The following is a 16,322-nucleotide window of genomic DNA, read 5'->3' as shown; positions in this document are numbered from 1 at the left end:
TCTATTCTTTTTCAAAACTTAGGGAGAGGGGAGAAATCTCAAAATTTATCTGTTTATTCTCACTGATGCCTTCATATTTGTATTATCTACACAGAAAAATATGCTGCTACCACCTACTGCCCAGGCAAAAACACAATTATTCCAACGTTATTCATAGCATGTGGCCTTTCAAGACATTGAATTTTTATATTGGGATGTATTATATTAGAAACTACAATCATTAGAGTAGTAATGGAGTATTTTTGGTTAAAAATTGTTAACTGGCTCCAGAAACAGCTAGCTACCAACCACTTTCCACTCTTAAAAGTTTAGAAAGGAGCTTTAAAACAGCTGTATGCAAAGGATCAGAGGCACAGCAGGAGGCCAGGATGGAGTCTATGAATTTTCAAGGACTCTATCTCTAAAGACACATTCAGTATGCAAAGTGAAACCAAGGGAATGTATTAAGCATTATTTCATTATCTATCAAGTCAGGGTGGATTTTTAAATGAATTGTTTAAATAATCTCAAGTGCTTTTCATGAATAAGTTTTCACTGATAAGAGATGGAAAGTATACAGGAATATGGATTATAACCGATTATGTTTGCCAATACATGTATATATTCATATTTATTGTGACACAAAGAGCCATTTTTTAAAACCCTTTTTTTCCCCTGGTGATGCTATATGACTGAGTCATAGATACTATAATCTCCAAAGATTTAAAACTGACAGAAACAAAGGGCAATGAACAAAAAAATGCTTGGTGGGTGCGAATGGGTTGAAATGTTACCAATGTTTAGCAGGATATCTTTGATCAGAAAAAGATGGTCACATTCAGATAAATTGTGAAGAGAAAAGATGAATAAAAGTCCTGCAAAAAAACCTGTTAAAACAGAGAAAGGGGGCAGCTAGATGGCGCAGTGGATAGAGCACCGGCCCCGGAGTCAGGAGAACCCGAGTTCAAATTCGGTCTCAGACACTTAACACTTACTGGCTGTGTGACCCTGGGCAAGTCACTTAACCCCAATTGACTCAACTCCCCCCCCCCCCCCCCCCCCCCGCCAAAACAAACAAACAAAACAAAACAAAACAAAACTGAGAGAAAGGCCATGTTGGGGTAGATGAGGAAGACAGGGATAATGATCAGAATACAGTGTGGGAAAGGGTTGAGTTATATACAACTGTAGAGGACCCACAGCTACAACATTTCTCTTAATTTGTATCAATCTGGCTAAACCTGGAGGCTAGTGACTGATTCACTATATCTACATGTTCTTTTAAGTAAACAGGCTTCTTTCCAGGTTCCTACATCTAGGTACAGAGCTGTGTCATTGTCATTATCAAGAGTCTTAGATCCTTAGAGCAATGGAGTAGTTCCATATTCCCAAAATTGCATTCCCTCCAAAAAAGTCATTTCACTAGTTCTGGAAAGGTTTTAAAACTTTTCTAACTAAATGCAGATAATCTACAGAGGAGAACAAAACATTAAGATTAAGCATAAATAACAAGTGTCATTATATTTAATGAGAATTGGGGCAGCTAGGTGGCACAGTGGATAGAACACCGGCCCTGGATTCAGGAGGACCTGAGTTCAAATCTGACCTCAGACACTTGACACTTACTAGCTGTGTGACCCTAGGCAAGTCACTTAACCCCAATTGCCCCCCCCCTCTCTCACACTCACACACACACACACACACACTCTCTCTCTCTCTCTCTCTTATTAAAAAATTTCGCTAATTACTTCTAGCCCCAGTAGAGTACAAAGGCTCCACAGTGAAATAACATTTAGGTAAGGGTTACAAACTTTACAAAACCTAAGTACTGTTGGTATCATTATGCTTATTTTACAGAAGAGTAAAAAACATGGAAGAGCCAGTGTCACAAAGCTAATAAGAGGTGGAATTTGAACCCAGGTCTTCAAATCTAGGTGCTCATTCCACAACTACATTGTGCTGCCTACTACACTGGAATACAAACAGTCCAGAGGCAGGTAGTTTTATGATATGACTCAGATAAAAACTCCAAGTCTGACTTTCAGCTGCTCTCCCCATTGCTAGGGCTATTATTCTCAAGTCGGATGAGAAATATGCAGTCAGCAAGCATTATGTACTAACAATAAGCACTGAGGATATGACAGAAAAGCAAGGCTTTGGGGGCAACTATGTGGCACAGTGGATAAAGCACCAGCCTTGGATTCAGGAGGACCTGAGTTCAAATCCGGCCCCAGACACTTGACGCTTACTAGCTGTGTGACTCTGGGCAAGTCACTTACCCCTCATTGCCCCGAACAAAAAAAAAGTTAAGGCCTTTATAAAAGTGTACATACCTTTTGACCCAGCAATACCACTACTAGGTTTGTATCCCAAAGAGATCATAAAAAGCAGGGGAAAGACCTTTATGTGCAAAAATATGCAGCTCTTTTTGTGGTGGCAAAGAATTGGAAATTGAGGGATACCCATCAATTGGGAAATGGCTAAACGAGTTGTCCTATTGTGAATATGATGGAATCCTATTGTGTGATAAGACAGGGCTTCTTAAACTTTTTCCACTCACAACCCCTTTTTGCCCAAGAAATTTTCATTCAACTCTGGGGGGATCTAGGCATACAATAAATAAATAAATAAATCACTACCAAATTTTTGCAACCTCTACATGGGGGTAGAGACCCACAGTTGAAGCTTTACTATAAAAAATGAGCATTCCTTTGTGACATTTAACCTTTCTCTATCTTAGCTTCCTCACCTGCAAAATGAGAATAAAATAGCATCTACCTCCCAGGATTATTATAAAGGTTCAAATGAGAGAGTGTAAAGAACTTTGCAAACCTTAAAGCACTATAGCAATGCTGTTATATATCTCTATATCTCTCTCTCTATATATGAACATAGGAGTAGTAAACAGGGAACCACTGAAGTTTATCGGTCAGAGCTTTGCTTTAAGGAAAATCACTTTTGTAGAATTATTGCAGGCTAAAATGGAGTTAAGGAAAGCCTTGAGGGAAGGAACCCAGATAAAGGAGGTACTGCTATAGTATAGGCAAAGATTACATTTAAATTGAGAATACAAATTAAAGTTATATGAAAAGTACACCAATGACTAATCAAGGCATAGACACAAGTAACTCTAAAAGGCTACTGAGCTGAGCAAAGCAAATGCTGTGCCAAGTCTGACAAGTCCAAGATGGAAAGTCTTTGAGGATGTGTTCAGCAATGGATTATTTATCTGCTTTAAGTGTTCTTCATAACACTACCAGGTGACACTTTTTGGATCTCAGAAACTCAAAGATACCCTCTACTAAGGGAAAGAAGATCTACAATGGAGTGAGACTTCACCAAATCACATGTAATCAAAGAACAATGCAGATTTTTATTTAAAAAGTGACTAGATGATTCTTCCTAACTAGTAAACTAAATTGAGTGTGAATTAGGTAGTTTTCTTTACAGAGAGCCCTCAAGCCAATTATATGCACACAAATGAGCTTATGTATCAGTCAGCTTCCTGATGTTTCAGGTAAAGTTTCCTCCACCTTGATTCTTCTTCCATGTCATCCCTTGTCACTGAAGCAACAGAATTGATAGCTTGGGGCAAATGGCTCAAATGTGGCAAAGGAAGGAGATAATGAAGGGGAGCAAAGAGAAGGAATAAAAAGGGTAGGAAACCATGAGAGAATTCCCTGTGCCTAATGACAAGACTGATATGTGTGTGGTTGGTAAAATAGCTCTGAGGGAATTTCAAAAACGTTTTAAATGGCCACTTGAAGGACAACACTTTTTTGTGTGTGGATCTAAGTGTGCTCTGTTAAGAGGAAAAATATTTTATTCTTCTAAATCGATATTAAAATGTTCTCATGCAGTAAATAGGTAGTTTTTGGGTTTTGTTTTTGTTTTTTCCCCCCAAAAAAGAGTTGAGTCTTTTCGGTCGTGTAGGACAATGTGGGACTCCATTTTGATATTTTCTTGGCAAAGACACTGGACTGGTTTGCCAATCCCTTATCCAGCTCATTTTACAGATTAGGAAACTGAGGCAAACAAGGTTAAATTGACTTGTTCAGGGTCACACAGCTAGTAAGTTTGAGGCTGAATCTGAACTCAAGATGAGTCTTCCTGACTCCCACCCTAAGGAAGCATTACTCAAATCATGTTTATACTCCACTACTAGAATCTATGAGACTTATGGGCACATGTATAACCTATATCAAATTGTTTACCTTCTCGATGAGCAGGGAGAGTTTGGAACTCTAAATTTTAAAAATGAATGTTAAATTGTTTTTACATGTAATTGGGGGAAAAACAAAATATTAAAATATTAAATTAAAATATTAAGAGTTTGGTTTTACAGATAAGATCAAATCTAACAAATAGTTCACAAGGACGACTTGTGTTATATATTTGTTTTTCTCGGAAAAACAAAGTCAAATGGAAAGAAACAATACCTGCCCTAGAGAAGCTTACTTTACTGGAAAGATTCAAAGGGGACCTAACAAATAAATACAAAGTAATTTGAAGAGGGAGGCAGTGCTCATAACTAGAAGATAAGGAAAAAGTCCTTATGTAGGAATTGTCACCTCAATTTTATATTAAAGCAAGCTAGGATTCTACCAGACAGAGGTGAGGAAGGAGTGCAACCCAGCCACATGGAACATTTTGGGAAAAGGAGAATTGGGAAATAAAATATTACGTATAGGAACAGGTAGCAAGGCAATTTAATTTGACTTGCAGAGAGTGAGTATGGACAGTGCCAAAATGGCTAAACTGAAGTACTTTAAATGCCAGAAAAAGGATTCCCTCTTTCTCCAAAGAAAATAGGGAATCAAAAAATGTTGAATGGAAGTAGGGATTGTAACATGGTTAGTTCATGGATAGTTGATTCACATGGGAAGGATAGTTTGGAAAAGGAAGAGCCTGTCGAAGAGGAAACCAATTAAATTTATTGCAATAACCCTGGCTAAATAAAGGGTATGGGAGTCTGAATTATAACAGAGGGTGTAAGGTAGTAGGAGTAGAGAGATGTGAGAGATACTGCAGAAAAGTAATTTCAAAACAACTTGACAAGTGTGGTAATATGAAAATTGAGAGGAAAGGAGTCTATAGAATGACTATAAGGTTGTGAACTTGGGTATGAACGGAAGGATCCTGATCCTGTAGACAGGTTCAGTGCTATATGCTAAGTGTGACCACCAATTCAAACTAAAGCTTTGACACAAATAGTCAAACAGCAGTATACATTACAAAAGCAAGTTAATGCAAACTGATGAAATAGCAATAAGGAAACAGAAATCTGTTCCTGCTTCCTACTATACCTAATATATAAAATAAGATTGTTGGTATTTGCTTTAGATTATTTAGATTATTTATAATGATGTATTAACAAGCATTAGCTAAATGGGGGAGGTGATAAACATTAAGTGCCAGGTACTGTGCTACAAAGTGTTTTTACACATTTTATTTAATCCTGAAGTTTTAAAAATAAATGTTTATATGTATATGTATAGAGATATATAGATATAACCTATATCAGATTACCTGCTGTCTAGGGGAGGGGGGAGGGAGGGAGAAAAATCTGAAACTGTAAAGCTTGTATAAACAAAAGTTGAGAACTATCTTTACATGTAACGGAAAAAATAAAATACCGTATACATTTAAAAAAAAATAAATGTTCAAAATTGTTTTTACTTGTAACTAACTGGGGAAAAAATTAAAATACTACATTTTAAAAAGCCTACAACAAATTAAAAAACTACATTTAAAAAAAGTTTACAACTTAATCAGAGGTCGGGTGTACATGTATTCTCCCCCCTTTCTCTCCCTCCCCCCTTATATGTAAAAGAAATGATAATTGAGGGGCATCAGGATTAGGGGGTGGGATTGAAGCTAAATTTTGCAGAAAACTAAGAATTCATCAGTGTGGCAAAGATAATTTTTTAAAAAGGGAAATGTCAGTCAACATCAGTCAACAAACAGTAAGCAATCTTTTTGTACCAGGCACTGTGCTAACACTGGGGATACAAAGAGGCAAAAGATAGCCCATGCCCCAAAGAACACACAATCTAATGGCAGACAAACTGTATACAAAATAAATAAACATAAAATAAGACTTGAAAAGAATTATGTGCAGGGGAGTATTACAGAAGAGTCGAGTAAAATTTAATTGTGATGGTTTCTCCATTGCCCCATTTTATTATTATGTCACTGATATTTTACTTAAAATACTATTTGTGGGAATTTCTAGACATTCCTTGGGTGGGAATACAACCACTGTCTCTCCCTCTTACCAAGGGTGAGAGGGGGAGGAGAGAGAAGGGACAGGGACAGATACACCCCTATGTTAATGGATTTTTAAAAAATAGTAAACATATCAACATAAAAGTCAACAAAAAACTCTAGCTTACTCTAGCAAAGCAATATGTTCCTTGGTTAGAAGACCAAGTGAGACACTCTTCCTTCAGTAAGTATATTATAAGGTTGAGGTACACAGGAGTTATCGATTGCTCTGTCCCACACTCTCAACATATCTAGTCATAAAAAGACTGGGGGTGGGTGGGGTGAATAAAGTATGACCAAGCTAGTTCCAGCTCTAAAATTAATGTAATTTTCCATTTTCACTTTTTTGGTTGTTTTTCAAATTTGATTAATATTCTTCTTAAAAAAAAAAAATCTTCCAATTTCTCTCCAACCCCTCCCCCATCCACTGAGAAGGCAATAACTATACATCTAAAATGTTGCCCCTAAAAAGGCAAGAAAAATAAAGAAAATGAAAAAATTATACTACAATTTGCCCTCAAGAGTTCATCAGTTCTTCCTCTGAAGGTGGATAGCATTTCTCATGAATCCTTTGGAATGGTCTTAGATCACTGTATTGATCTGAGTAGTCAAGTCTTTCCCAGTCTGATCATCATTACAGTATTGCTGTTACTGTGTACAATAATCTCTTGGTTCTGCTCACTTCACATAGGTCTTCCCAGGTTTTTCTGAAACCATCCTGCGCATCGTTTCTTATACAACAATATTCCTACCACAACTTGTTTAGTAATTCCAGCTGATGGGCATCCCCCTCAGTTTCCAATTCTTTGCCACCTCAAAAAGACCTGCTATAAATTTTGTACATATAAGTCTATTTCCTTTTTATTTGATCTCTTTCGGATACAGAACTAGTAGTAGTGGTATTGCTGGATCAAAGGGTATGTACAGTTTTATAGCTTTTTGGCATAGATCCAAACCACATTCTTCCACATCCCCTCTATCACTTGTCAATTTCCTTTTTTCTGTCATGTTGGCCCATTTGACAGGTATATCAATAATTTATCTGGTAATTGTTCTCCTAAGTATATCAAAGTAGATTTTAACTATAATTTAAAAATTTTAGAATTCCAAAAAGTCCAGTCTTTGAATAGAAAAACACCAAACCTTTTGTTTTAAAAGTCAACCATTATCATAAAACATTAGTACTAGAAGGGACCCCTAAAGACCTTCAATGCCTTCTCATTTTTCTTCCTGGTTAGTGGTTTGTTTTTGTTTTTTTTCATTTCAATGCCTATGGATCTAAAAAAGAGTAGCAAGTAAGCCATCAATTTGTTAATCTACTAGAAGGATAACACGCTCCTAAAAGAAAAGTTGCCAAATGCTGGTCAGACCAAGTCTGAAATGTTATATTCAATTCTGAAAGCAACATGGTGAGGTGAAAGAACCCTAAATATGGTGCCCCAAAGACTGGTTTCTTATCCTTCCTCTACTGCTCTGTGGCCTGGGTACTTTCCTTTGAAAATGAGGGATTCAAAACAGATTTCCTGCTGGATGGAACCTTAGACACCAGGTAGTGGAAGCCCCCTCACATTTTACAAGTGAGACAAAAACTGATTGGCCCAAAGTCACATAGGAAAGTAAGAGGCAGACTTGAATTTAGACCAGGATCTTTCCCTCCAAATTCACCACACTCTTCCCAGCTAGATGGAATCCATCTCAATGCTACTATGAACCTGGAGGGCTTTCAAATGGACAGCTATTAGAGTCTGGAAACAGAGGACTGGAAAGAAATGTAACCCAGTGAGAAACACCCACTTTACCTATTTAAGAACCTTATAAAGGAACTGATAGTCTAGAAAAGAGAAATTAAAAGAGAGATGTCTTTAAATAAATCGAAAGACATGTGGAAAAACAATTTTTTTTTTTGCTTGTTGCTTCAGAAGGCACTGTAAGAAGAGGAAAAGGAGATAGACTTAGGATTTCACTGACTCACTGGGCTAAGTTTATGGTTCTATGATCCTCATCTACAAAATGTATGTTTGGAAGAAGGAGGAGGAAACTAGATGATATCGAAGATCCATCTAAATCCTATGACTATGATCCTAACTAGAACCAATAGGGAAGAAGTTATAGGACAACAGATTTGGGCCTAACAAGAGTTTTCTAAATGTTATACTTGAAGATTGCAGTTAAGTAGGAAGTGGAAATACTCAAGCAGATGTGGATAACCATCTAAGGACGTTGAAGGAATTCTGCAGTATCAGTATTCCTTCTACATCTGTTTAGTTGTGTAAAATACTGCTATACCATAAATGGACTATGCCATACTACTGAAAGTCATCAATTTGTAATTCAAGTTAAAACTTTTTTTCTGTAACCAAATCAATATATTAATTTCTATTACTTTAAGACAATAAATCACATTAAGGATTTAATTCGTTAATTCAAAAAATTCACTGTGCTTTAGGGCAGGAAACAGAAAGACAAAATGTTTCTTCTACTGCCTTCTTAAAAGAACCACTACACTACACAAGAAAGTCTAAACTTTAAGAAAAATTAAGCCATTTAACACAAAGCGAGGCAGCTAGGTGGCGCAGTGGATAAAGCACCGGCCCTGGATTCAGGAGGACCCGAGTTCAAAGCCGACCTCAGACACTTGACACTTACTAGCTGTGTGACCCTGGGCAAGTCACTTAACCCTCATTGCCCCGCCAAAAAAAAACCCAAAAACCATTTAACACAAAGCAAGTAATAAAAATTCTAACAACTGACATCTATTTAACACTTATTTTATTTGATCCTCATAAAGTTCAGAGACCAGTTACCATTGTTGCTATGCCACTTAACAGGTTTAGAGAGGTTAAACAGATTGCCTACATCCACATTTATAAGTACTAGAATCCGGGGCAGCTAGGTGGCGCAGTGGATAGAGTACCGGCCTTGGAGTCAGGAGTACCTGAGTTCAAATCCAGCCTCAGACACTTAACACTTACTAGCTGTGTGACCCTGGGCAAGTCACTTAAACCCAATTGCCTTTTGTAAAGCTCTTTCTTGGCACGTTGCTTGGCAGAAAAGGTGACATATAAATGCTTACTGCTATCACCAATGACAGCAACTCATCTGTCTTTCTACACATACTGGACGACAGCACATACCACTTGTCTATTAATACTGTTCTAATTTTCAAGACTTCCTTTGACATCCTCTATATTTAAAAATTAGGCTGAGGGAAAGAACTTAACTTTCTTTTAAAAACCTACCCATCTCTCTCTCTCTCTCTCTCTCTCTCTCTCTCTCTCTCTCTCTCTGTCTCTCTCATAGATCTTGAGAGCAGGTGAGAGAGGTGGCGTAGTAGATAAAGCACCAGCCCTGGATTCAGGAGGACCCAAGTTCAAATCTGTCCTCAAAGACACTTGACACTAGCTTGTGTGACCCTAGACAAGTCACTTAATCCTAATTGCCCCACAAAACAAAAACAAACACCTATCCACAGGTTTTTACTGCTCAAAGCAGCATCTTAAAGGGCTTTTTAAAAATTAGTTCATCCCCTTAAACAAGACAGAAACAAAGCTGTAGAACACAAAATATTTGTGATATACAGTTTATGAAAGTACATTTCTACTCTAACGAAGAAAAACCAAACTAACAACATCAATAAACCTTTCCACAAAAAATAGTGTTTTGCCCCTTGGGGAACTAAAGAGAGGGAGGGCTTCTTTAATAACAGAAAGACAGCATTAGCATGGTCACTGCAGCTATGTTAATGTGGTTGCCACTGGCAACCAGATTTTTCAAGCATATCACATCCAGCAAGTCAGAATTCTTTGAGGCAACATGAGCATTAAATCATATCTGACAGTGGTGGACAAGTCTGAGGCATACATAGGAAACCTCAAAGCCACTGGGCTGCTTCTTCAAATAAACCGGAATTAGGAACAGATAGTGTTGCAAAGGAAACTCAACCTAAAATCTTTCTTTAGAAAGACTTTGCTCTTGCCTCACCTCACTCCCCTCTGAAAAGGAAAAAAATCCCCCTCTATATTCACTCATTCTTATCCTAAGGGCAAGAAAAAACTGTTGCCAACCCATAAAAAGTCTCAGGACTAGGACATAACTGAAAAAGGAAAGGGGAGAGAACAAATAACAGACAGCTAGCTCTTCTAAGTTTATTGAGGTAGAAGTGAGTTCAAACAAACTCAATTTGGTTTATAATCTTCCCTATTACATATACTACAGTTACCAAATTTCTGAAGTGGTCATAATTCTTTAAACATATGAAGTAATTTCAATAGAAAAAGTCAAATTATTTATATTAGTTGTTAAACAGGTATTTAACATTGTCTGATGGCTCCATATCTATTAAGTTGGAGGAATTAACTAGGGAATCCAAAACTCAATATAAAGTACATTTTCACTCCCATACTCAAATTGAGTCTAAAAGTAAGCACGGGGCAAAAACAGCAAGGAAAGTGAGGAATGTTAGCCTACCTTTAAAAAGAATTTAAATCGACCAATTAAGTCACTTCATATACAGATGCATTTACAAATATTCTAATACCTAATTCAAAGCTTCATTAAAATATACAATATAAAGTCTTTCAACCAAAAACAAATAGGATTAAAATACTTCTTTCAAAATTAAAAAATCCAAATAATTACAAAATAGTTACCTGGCTCTTCTTTAATAAATTGTAAATCCTCTTCTGGATAAGTAGATGTCTGCATCACTGAGCAATCTTCTAAGTTCTCTTCATTATTAGGTGGTATATTATAAATAAATCTCTTTGTAGTTTGGTTTTTTCTCCTTGCTTTGCCAGTTTCTTGCATTCCCTGTGATCCCATATCATTCCAAACAAACACTTTTGACTGGCCTTGGGATTCACTCTCAGCAGTTTCAGGTGAACTATCCTGGACCCAACTACAGTCATTCATTTGGTAGTTTTCTATTTGGCCTTCATCAATACTGCAACCATCATTTTCACTTTTTATACTACTTGCCAAATTTGTAAGATTCCGAGTCGCCCAAAATCTGGCAACCTTCTGATCCCTTGATGAAGGCAGACCATCTCTACTAATAGACCTCCGGTTATAGTCCACAACTACAGACTCTGGAGCTTCTGACTTTATGCTTATATTTAAGGCATCTTTAATAAAATTGCGGCAAGATTGGACAACTTCAGTCATCTGAAGGTAGCTGGCCACTGACATTACTTCAATGGCATTTTGGCTAGTAAGCACCAGATTACCAGAATACAAGAAGTCCAAGATGACTGAAAAACCTTGAACTGCAGCAACATCTAAATGGGTAACAGTGGTTTGGTTACGGTTTTCTTTGTTTGGAAGGTTTTCTTTGTTTGTAAAGCAATATAGAGTCTTGAAATAACGGCTGCCTGCAACCAGGATGTTCTTGTGAGCTCTGAAAACTCGTCCGCTCACCACAATATCGACATCACAAAGAATGCCTTTCTTCCTCTGTTCATTTAGTTCTTGAAGAAGTTGATAACAGTAAGAGTTCTCATTTGGCCGAGTGTTATAATCACAGTAGCCCTCTTCATTAGTTGATTCTGATGGTACTCCTTCTGATTCCTGTATTTAGACAGAAAGAAATATGGATTTGAAATTAATTTCTTAAGTTCGAATGCTACCTTGAATAAAATTAATTTGCAGTGCTGCTATTCTACCTTTTAGGAAACTAAACTGACCAACTTGTTAATAGTTACCCTGTTTTGGAATTTCACAAAGATGGAAGTGGGGAGGAAATAGGAAAAGACATTCTTTCCCTAAGAAAAATACTCAAAAAACAGGGTTCTAGTATCCCTAATAGCACTGAATACGGGACCAATTTCAGGAAAACACTAGAAAGAAGCATCAAGCTTCTGATCAATCTGCTTGGGTAGATACAGAAAGGCATTTTAAGGAACCCAAATTCATGGTTCTAAATTTTTTCACCATTCACAAGATTATGAGCCAGTTGTCCAAAGAAAGGTATCTTTTTTTCCATCTCAACATATTTTCCCCCAAGACAATCCTACATGGTAGGATTAAATAGTATTATCCCTGTGTTACTAAGCTAACTTCTAACTTCAAACCTAGTATTTTTTCTACTACATTGACTCGACAAATTGAGTTTCTTAAATTTGGAATGTACATATTTTTTCCTATTTGTAAAGCTTTCTTTAATCTGGAAATAAGATTAAAACTTATTTCTAGATGAAGAGCCAGCACAAATAAAGCTTATATTATTTTGAAAATTCTCAGGTTTTCCTAGTTATCAGATATAAAAGAATGAGAAACCTTTTCCTGCCTATATAAATCATACAAAAATCTTTACATTGTTATTCTCTACTGAAGAGGCATACTGTCAGAGTAGAAAGAGCACTGGAATCTGGAGAGAAGTGGGTTAAAAATCTTGTGTTACCCCTGGTCAAATCAGAACCCAATTTCAGTTGCCTCATCTAAGAAATGGGAATAATATCTTTAGTACTTGCTTCAAAGGGGATATAATAGTAAGATAGCACTTTTACAACTCCTTCAAGTACTGTATAAATAGATTGTAGGTGCACTTAGAAATCTGAAATTTAATAGTCCTTATCTTCAGTTAAAGCTTATGCATAATTTTTGGTAAACTGACCAAAAAAGGGTACGACTTTACTCAAAAAAATTACTCATATTTTTCAAGAAATATCATGTTAACTGGAAAAATAAGGAAAAAATGCTGATCTCATTTAAACTAGGAAAATATTTTCTCTTCAGCAATATTTTTTAAAGGGGGAGGGAGTGTGCTACCAATCCATCAAGGCTGGCCTTGAAAGCACAGAACCAGATCTGGTCCTTGTTACTAGCTGAGTGACCAGCACCTCTAGCAAGTGTCTAAGGCTCCAAGTTACGGAGGAATAAGTTAACATTCAGAGGTGGAGGGAGCTCTCAAATAAAAGTTGCTTTTATACCAAGATCTGCACCAAGACACCCCCCATACCCCAACCTTCCAAAAAAATCTGGGGGAGGGGAGAACATGAATTCTAGCATGTATTCTATATTCTACATATTATAAAGGTAAGAATTGCTGTCCTTCACACCTAAAAATATGTGCCATCCATTCTGGCACAGAAAATATAGAAACAAACCAGAATATTCCTGAAGTAAAATTAAAATTATTTTCACATTGTTTGGATTAGCTGGTTATCAAACAGTTTTAAAGAAGTTTTCATTGCTTTTGTGTTCAATACCTCCTACTCACATTTGAATAGTAGCACTGTGCCATATGTTTGTTATTAGCAGCTGTTAAACATGCCCTTCAATTGAAGCTTGTCAAGTCAAGATGTGTACTCTTGAGGACAAAAACTGGAAGTGCTTTTCCTTTAAATCACGTGTCCCCCAAAGAGAAATTTGAGGATTTTATTAAAAGACAAGAATCAGCAATTACATAGTACTATAAAAAAAGTGACAGTATTACTTAATAAAGAGCACAAATTATCAAATTCTTGATGGAACCTAGAAGAAATTAGAAAATAGACCAATAAATTTTAAAAGGTCAACCAAGCTTTATATATGTTTTTCATAAAAATTCATGTTAGTGGGTAAATTCTGAGTAGGAGGATTTTTCTTGGGCCTAAAATCATCAGTATGCAGAGATAGGATGGTGAAAATAATTTTAAGCACAAATGTGCCCATGACTAGCCTGTTTCAAGTTCCAAAATAGTTTAAAAAGTTCACCTAAATAGTAAAATTAGATGAACAAGAACAATTTGAAGACTCGGCCCAGGACTTTATACAGGTGGGCAGGAGTATTAGCTTGCAACTTTGAGACAAGTATAGTCATGAAAAAGAACTAGAAGGAAGAAAGAACCAAGCCCTACTTCAACATCTATAGTATTTCTTACACGTGGTCATCTAGCCTCTGCCAGAACATAGGACAGTGCCAAGGATATGAATAAAGATTACTGAGGTTGAGAGATTAGGTTATTTGCCTGAAGCCATACAGAAACATTTTGCAATGCCTTTTCACAAGCTTCAAATCCAATGCTCTTTCCAATAAAACTCTGGATGGCTCAAATTGTTATAAAGTTCCTCCCTAGACTGAACTGAAATCTTTATCATCCAATTGGTTCTATTTCTCCTTTGTTATCAAGCATGATAGTCCTAAATCACTCTTGTGGTTTTTGTTTTTTAAAAGCACACAGAGTTCTGTGAATAGATAAACCAATTTAAAGATCCCTTTATAGAAAATTGCATTAATTTTAGATACAGAAAAGTTCTTTTGGAAGGCTAGGCTCAGAAAGTGTGTGACCTTTATTACACCCCTCACAATTAGCCTAATATTTACTTATTCTTTTTAATGTGGTTCCACATTCTGGCTTCTCCAATTAATAGTTATGTAATCTAGAGGTAATCACAAGAAACTGCAACCTGAGTTGCTATAGGGTGGAAAAAAAGATAATTAAAGTCTGGCAATCACTTGACTTTGTGATCTTGGGGCTTGTCACACTCTGTGTCTCAATTTTTTCATCCAAAAAATGAGGATTGTTGGACTAGATGTACTCTAAAAAAAGGTCTCTTAGTTCTAGATCCATTTCCTCCTCTATCCATCAGTCTAACACTTAACACTACTTAGAAACAGTGCTGGATATGAAATAAGACCTAGACTCGTTTTGTAGTTTTTGGATTTACTGGGCAAATTACTTTGCCTTTCTCAGCTTTGGTGTCTTCATCAGTAAAATGGGGGAAATAATATTTGCAATATAACTCACAGGGTTGTGGAAAAAGAACATTGTAAAACGTTATATCAATATCAATTACCTATTTCACAGGTTTGGTATAAGAATCAAATGAAATAATTAAAGTACTTTGGAACTTAGAAGTGAGTTACAGAAATATCAACCACAAATAAGTACAGCTTAATTTCCATTTGTCTGAATTGTTTGATCCTGCATCTAAACAGGACACACAGACACACCCCCTTCTTCCAAACCAAACTGCGCATGCTGTACTTATGTCCAGTAGAGACTGCCTTGAAAACATGTGCCATGAAGCTAGCCAGCTATATTATGACTTTTCTGCAACAAACAAATCTGTATGGTGGTTTTTGATACCTTTAATGAACAGCAAAACTAAAACTTCCCCCTCCATCTAAAACACCATATTCCAAGATCCCATCATTCCAACAGTTTACTTTACCCAAGTTATATCTTGCTAATGTGGGCAAACAGAGCAGAAAGATCAAAATCTTAAGATCCTGGCTAAAATTAATTTCTTCTTAGGTTAGCTTTAGCTTCCTCCTACAAACCAAGATGAACCAAGGTAGCAAGAGTGATTTGAGTTTTTATTTTCTTTTCCTTACTCTTCCCACACTCTGTTTAAAGGCAGTAATGCCCAGGGAAATAAATACCTAAATAGTAAGGGATATAAAGTAGGTCCAAATCCTGATAAAATGGATAACACTAAATAGTCAAGCATTGGTTTTTATGAAATTTTCTACCCAAAAAGTTTTATATCATTAGCAGGGTTCTGCAGTATATTTTTGCAGGTTAAGTTTAGGAAATATTTCTAAAGCAAAAAATGTATAGTATTATTATATATAGTATAGAGACTATAACAAAAATATCAAGACTGCTTTAAGTTCATAGAAAATTAGTTTCAGCAAGCCTACCAGCACATTCTGATTTCTCACAATTGCTAAGGAATTCACTTTGGCAAACCCATCTAATAGGTATTATTTACACTTGCTAAAGAGTAACTTCAGGCTACATGTCTGAAGTTAAACTGTGAAGCCTTGGTATATTTAAAATTCTTTATAGAATATTACAAAAGGCTAGAAACCTTATTCACACCACAACCCACATTGCTAAAAAAGTATAAACATATTTGAAATATATAGTAAAAGACCCTCTTAAGAACCATAACTAAAGACACTTTAGTTTCAACTGCTGAAGTAGCCAATATTTAATGGATTTATGTAACACCCAATTTCCTCAGACTAGAGGGAGTATATTGTCACAGCATATTATATAGTTTATCATTTACACTTAGAAAATTGAAGTCCAGAGAGATCAAGTAACTTGCCCAAGGTTACACTGCTACTTAATGGTACCTCCCAATTA

General features: G+C 36.3%; 1 protein-coding gene across 1 annotated transcript in view; it reads right to left on the bottom strand.

Annotated features, from left to right (window-relative positions):
- ZBTB10 (zinc finger and BTB domain containing 10) overlaps positions 1 to 16,322 on the bottom strand; it is a 55,796-nt gene that overhangs the window by 34,686 nt on the left and 4,788 nt on the right. Inside the window, exon 2 of the mRNA XM_043975797.1 lies at positions 10,896 to 11,811. Within this exon, the coding sequence (XP_043831732.1) occupies positions 10,896 to 11,811 (916 nt within the window). The remainder of the gene's footprint in view (positions 1 to 10,895; positions 11,812 to 16,322) is intronic.

Source organism: Dromiciops gliroides, chromosome 1 (genome assembly GCF_019393635.1).
Source record: "Dromiciops gliroides isolate mDroGli1 chromosome 1, mDroGli1.pri, whole genome shotgun sequence".
In the NCBI taxonomy this organism is placed as follows: domain Eukaryota; kingdom Metazoa; phylum Chordata; class Mammalia; order Microbiotheria; family Microbiotheriidae; genus Dromiciops; species Dromiciops gliroides.
The sequence above is the reverse complement of the archived record's forward strand: the minus strand, read 5'-3'. Positions and strand labels throughout refer to the sequence as shown.